We start from the raw sequence: 6,000 nt of genomic DNA, 5'->3' as shown, positions 1-6,000 counted from the left end.
GTGCCAATTGTTATTAATGCTACCATTTAATTCCAGGCATGAACAGGCTGGGCTAAAAACCATTGCATACAGGCCAGAAATACTTTTAACAGTGACTCTACAGATCTTCTTCCAACATGAGAAAACGTCTGTCACAAGAATTACAAAGTAACAAATGCAACATGGACACTGTAGTGTAGTAGTTATGGTTCCAGAGATTATAAACTCAAATTCCACTATGGCCTGTTGTAAAACTGAATGAATGAAATGGTAATTTATGGGCTTCAGGGAACCTACCACCTATTACTTGGCTTGGTCTACAGGTAACTCCAGTCTTAGATTATGGGCCTAAATTCATTCGCGGTCGTCACCAGGCGTGATCCATGCATTGTGCATCGAAGACAAATTTAGGATGGTCTTTGGGCATCATCATAATTGTCATCAATCGGCCGTACGAACTATGTCCGGCTCAGATGCTGGTCAAGGCACAAAGAGGAGTCCTTAGTGGGGAGGGGGCCGGCAGCATCCGCAGTATTATTGTGAAGGCAGGAGGAACACTTACTCTTGATAAAACATACCCAAGACGACTTCTATGGCCTCCAGCGTTCCCTGGACGACTTCTATGGCCTCCAGCGTTCCCTGGACTGCTGTCGAAGCCACTTAGAGCCTGAAAGACTACTCAAAGCTTGCAGTGGCGAAAGCTCCAACTATTTTTCACCAATTTTGGGAATAGATCTGGGTATGGGCAATATTGTACTGAAGCCTAGTCATTGCCCCTAAAATAGGCCCTGCTGCACACACAAATCAGACGCGGGCCTTCCCAGTGCTAAATTTGTGATGCTCCTCTCTCTCTGTTCCAGAGTGTGCATGGTTCCCTTTCTCCAGCAACTGTGATTCTCTTTTCCCTCTGCCCCAGTGTGCGTGGTTCTCTTTCTCTGCCCCAGCAAGTGTGATTCTCTATTCCTCTCTGCTTGTGTGGTTCGCTCGCTCTTTCTCTGCCCCAGTGTGTGGTTCTCTCTCTCTCTCTCTGCCCCAGTGTGTGTGGTTCTCTCTCTCTCTCTCTGCCCCAGTGTGTGTGGTTCTCTCTCTCTCTCTCTGCCCCAGTGTGTGGGGTTCTCTCTCTCTCTCTCTGCCCCAGTGTGTGGGGTTCTCTCTCTCTCTCGCTCTGCCCCAGTGTGTGTGGTTCTCTCTCTCTCTGCCCCAGTGTGTGGGGTTCTCTCTCTCTCTCGCTCTGCCCCAGTGTGTGTGGTTCTCTCTCTCTCTGCCCCAGTGTGTGGTTCTCTCGCTCTCTCTCTGCCCCAGTGTGTGTGGTTCTCTCTCTCTCTCTCTGCCCCAGTGTGTGGGGTTCTCTCTCTCTCTGCCCCAGTGTGTGGGGTTCTCTCTCTCTCTCGCTCTGCCCCAGTGTGTGTGGTTCTCTCTCTCTCTCTGCCCCAGTGTGTGGGGTTCTCTCTCTCTCTGCCCCAGTGTGTGGGGTTCTCTCTCTCTCTCGCTCTGCCCCAGTGTGTGGGGTTCTATCTCTCTCTCTCTCTCTCGCTCTGTCTGTCCCAGTGTGTGGGGTTCTCTCTCTCTCTCTCTGCCCCAGTGTGTGGGGTTCTCTCTCTCTCTGCCCCAGTGTGTGGGGTTCTCTCTCTCTCTCGCTCTGCCCCAATGTGTGGGGTTCTCTCTCTGCCCCAGCGAGTGTGGTTCTCTCTCTCTCTTTCTCTGCCCCAGTGTGTGTGGTTCTTTCTCTCTCTCTCTCTCTCTCTCTGTCTGTCCCAGTGTGTGGGGTTCTCTCTCTCTCTCTCTCTCTGTCTGTCCCAGTGTGTGGGGTTCTCTCTCTCTCTCTCTGCCCCAGTGTGTGGGGTTCTCTCTCTCTCTTTCTCTGCCCCAGCAAGTGTGATTTTCTCTCTCTCTCTGCCCCAGTGTATATCTATTGATTACCCATCTCTCCCTGACCAGGACATAACATGTGGTTTCCCCCTCTCTTTGACCCAGGATATATCTATTGTTTCCTCTCTTCATCTACAATTCTTAGTTCAAAATATGTTTACTGGCTAATTCGTACACTCAAATAATTTTTAGGATTAAACAAAAACGTAACTGTTTTCACCAGATGCCTAAAATCAATGTACCAACAAATGAATCAGCCTAACAGAGTACTTTTACCTTGGGTTTTAATTTTATTCTATACATTGTTCCTTTCACTTTGAAGGTCAAGCCAACATCCCTAAGAATCCTTTTAAAAAAAAAAAGGAAAGAAGTCAATTTAAAACAGCAACTTCAGTTGGAAAAGAAAAGATAGAAGTTGTATTAGTACTGTACGTAGTATAAAAATGAAATTTCCAGGAATGGTTTCAGTAACATAAAGAGTCAGAAATGATTAATAAACAAACATAATTGAGCCGGTTTACAAAACAGCATGGAATCAAAGTGCAGGTGCTCCAGTTTTCTACAGAAAATGTTTTAAATTAAAGTGTAATGCTCAATAATATGCAATGAAACATGGGGTTAGGAGGGAGATAATTCACCTAAATATTACTTAGAATTTACAATACAAGGAGATACAGTACATATGACAAATCTTCTGAAACTACTGTACACTCAGTTTACTAAACATTACATTGGTCTATATGAATCAGGTTTATAGGACGTTACTTCACGTAATCTGTTGACTAAACAGCAGCAACCACCTCATCCTGAGATTGTAGAGATCTCATAGTCACTTGCTGAGGTGATTGGTTTTCCCATCATTCTGACATTCTTAGCATTTGTAATCCTCGCCATCACTACCCCAGCTTTCTCAAAGTATCTCACCAAAGCGGTCTCAGTTAAAAGGGAGGCCAAAAATTGCTCAAAGGTGATAGCCCAGTCTTTATCTATGCTACTACTCCTGGGAAGAGGGGTCTCATCGTTATTACGCACAAGCACGGTGTCCTCAGTGATGTCCTCACACTGCAACTTATCATCGTCATTAGAGCCAGCACTCAGCACAGAGTATGAGGACATGGAGGTATCATCTTTAGTTTCATCATCTGAAATCAACATGGCTGAAGACACCCCATTGTCTTTAGGTGAACCACCATCCAATTTAATATCCTGCAGCTCACTGGAAGCCACCTTTTCATCATCCATCCCATCGAGGATGGGACAGAAAGAATCCCCCTGTCCATAATGTAACGGTTGGTTTTCCTTTTTCGGGTGCACTCTGCTTTTATTGTCATGACTGCTGCCTGGTTCCTGGAGTGCCTGACTGATGAACTGTTTTCCTACTTCACCAATCTCCAGAAGTAAACTGGTTACAGCTGCAGTAGAGTGGTACAATTCTTGCTCATTTGCATCTTCACTGAACATGTTGTAGAGAGTTCTACATAGTTCAATGAATTGCTCCTGTAAAGGATTAAGAATGTATTTACTATCAGTAATTTGGAAAATATGGACATGTAAGTTACTGGTTTTGGTATAAAAGGACTGATGCTTACTTGATTGAGTTTAGGCAGGTCTTTGATACTCTCCAACTTAGGCTCCCTTTCTTGGGCCCACATCCTGATGTAATGTCGATAATCACGTGGGTTTGGTCGCTTCTCAACTGTAACAGAGCAAAAACCAAGTTAACAATGTATGGCTATAAAATTCATTTTTAAGAATTATATAAAATAAAACCATTGATAAATGCTTGTCTCAAACATTTACAATGAAGTCAGTCAATATCCTTGTGCAAATTATATTCAAAAGTATTTCAATATTTCACATTTAAAATTATTTTAACTGTTTAAAATCAGCTTATGAAACATTAGATTATATAATCTGTCTCTACCTTTCTCATTTCTCAGGTTTACAGTGACAAAACCATCTTCTGTTTCACTTTTTGTCCTCGACTCAACTTCTGTAACAACTGAAAAGAAATAAATATTGACAAGTTACTACACTTGTTACCAATAGACAGGGTAGATGCTGGGAGGATGTTTTCCCTGGCTGCGGAGTCTAGAACTAGGGGTCACAGTCTCAGAATAAGGGGTCGGCCATTTAGAACTGAGTTGAGGAGAAATTTCTTCACTCAAAGAGGGTGGTGAATCTTTGGAATTCTCTACCTCAGAGGGTTACGGATGCTCAGTCAAAGACAAAGATCGATAGATTTTTGGATACTAAGGGAATCAAGGAATATGGGGATAGGGAGGGTAGATGGAGTTCAGTTAGAAGATCAGCGATGATCTTACTGAATGGTGGAGAAGGCGTGAAGGGCTGAATGGCCTACTCGTGTTCCTATTTCTTATGTTATTATGTACAGAACATCAAAATGTAGACCACTATTGCAATTTTCTGTTGTCAATATCCTCAATTAGATTTCAGCATTGTAAACAATATTCATTCGTAAATTCATCAAAAGTTTTGGAAACTTTTACTGAAAAATCTCATATGGAATTAATAGAAAACATTCCTTGCTAGTGCTATGCCAATCAACCAGCTTAGTGCCCCATGAAAATTGGCTAGGATCCCAACTACCATGGAACTGCTTACAATAAGTTGGATATTATGTGGACAGGAGAATTATACAATGTAAAAATTATGCAATTATTTTGCTGCTAAAGTGGAGCTGTGTTTATGGTGGCAAGTCTCTAAGACTACAAATTCTAATTGCCGTAAATTTACACAAACCTGAAGTGTATTAGGGTTTAGTTGAAAAAGGGTCCCCCACCCAAAACATTAGCTAGTCTGTTCTCTTCTCAGATGATGTTTGATGAATGACTTGATTTACTTGATTAACTTTACGAATGCACTCAGCAGAGATGGGATAAAAGCAGTATTTAGTAAGTAGGCTTTGGTTACATTTCACCAACTACTTCAGTCTCTCTGCAGCTGTCCATGAATTGGGCTACAGACTTGAAGCTCCCTTTTATATATTACTAGCAGACACCCGCAAAACATTGGCAGTCAAATCAGTATCTTTATTGCAACAGTACAGGTTGGACTTCTCTGGTCCAGCATCCACAGGACCTGACTAGTGCCGGAACAGAGAATTTTCCGAACCATGGGAGGTCACATTTACCGGTACCTGTCGACAGTGCATGGGCTCGTGTGTGTGTGCGCGCGCATGTGGGCGGCACCCTCAACACCCGCGCACACTGGTTGACAGTAGCTCCAGCCAATTGCCGAACACATTCACTGACTGACAGCCACTCCAGCCAATCAAAACTTAAAAAAAGAATAAACTCTCTTCTCCCTCAGGCCCAGCTAATGTCGAACTACGGATGTTTCCGGACCAGAGCCGTCCAACCTGCACTTGTTTAGACTGTTATCATCTTCTTGGTCTATAGAATCAATGCCGATGACCTCCCACCCTCTCCCTCCCTCCCTCCCACCCTCTCCCTCCCTCCCACCCTCTCCCTCCCACCCTCCCACCCTCTCCCTCTCCCTCCCTCCCTCCCTCCCACCCTCTCCCTCCCTCCCTCCCTCCCACCCTCCCTCCCTCCCACCCTCTCCCTCCCTCCCACCCTCCCACCCTCCCTCCCTCCCACCCTCTCCCTCACCCCCACCCCCGCCGCGTGCTACTCTCAGCTTCGCAGCAACACCCGGGGAGGCCCCGTACCCACATCCATTGGCCCACCACATCCATTGCTGCCTCCAAATTGAAGCCGACCCATCGCTCCCCGCCCTGATTGATTGCAAGGCCAGGCAGGCCCTGATCACCCATTGGTCGGTGCAACTGTCACTCAGTCTGGATCATATGTTCCCAGCCCCCGGACAGACAAAACCTGACTATTATTATTATAGATATTTTATGGAAACACTTACAAAATTCCAAAAACAGCTGTGACCATTATTCCCTTAGACTCTTGCATACAGTGCTTGGTCTGCTCAAGCTGGGCAAGAATCGATTGCACAGTTCTATTTTAGCAGCAAGATGTACACCGTCACTCTAGTAGAACCTAACCCGACCCCCCGCACAATATCAAAATCCTTGTGAAACACCTACTAGTCAGAGCGAATATTGCATAGACTACATCTGGAACTGAAACATAGAAACATAGAAAATAGGTGCAGGAG

General features: G+C 44.9%; 1 protein-coding gene across 3 annotated transcripts in view; it reads right to left on the bottom strand.

Moving 5' to 3' along the window:
* Positions 1-2,131: 2,131 nt before the first annotated feature.
* The window catches only part of tbc1d9 (TBC1 domain family, member 9 (with GRAM domain)), a 79,542-nt gene continuing 75,673 nt past the window's right edge, over positions 2,132-6,000 (bottom strand). For all 3 annotated transcript variants that reach the window (XM_070872138.1, XM_070872140.1, XM_070872139.1), the window contains exons 19-21: positions 3,773-3,850; positions 3,438-3,544; positions 2,132-3,345 (exon numbers count right to left, since the gene is read on the bottom strand). In XM_070872138.1, the coding sequence (XP_070728239.1) occupies positions 2,650-3,345; positions 3,438-3,544; positions 3,773-3,850 (881 nt within the window). In that variant the 3' untranslated portion in view covers positions 2,132-2,649. The remainder of the gene's footprint in view (positions 3,346-3,437; positions 3,545-3,772; positions 3,851-6,000) is intronic.

Source organism: Pristiophorus japonicus, chromosome 2 (assembly GCF_044704955.1).
Source record: "Pristiophorus japonicus isolate sPriJap1 chromosome 2, sPriJap1.hap1, whole genome shotgun sequence".
Taxonomy (NCBI): Eukaryota; Metazoa; Chordata; class Chondrichthyes; family Pristiophoridae; genus Pristiophorus; species Pristiophorus japonicus.
The sequence above is the reverse complement of the archived record's forward strand: the minus strand, read 5'-3'. Positions and strand labels throughout refer to the sequence as shown.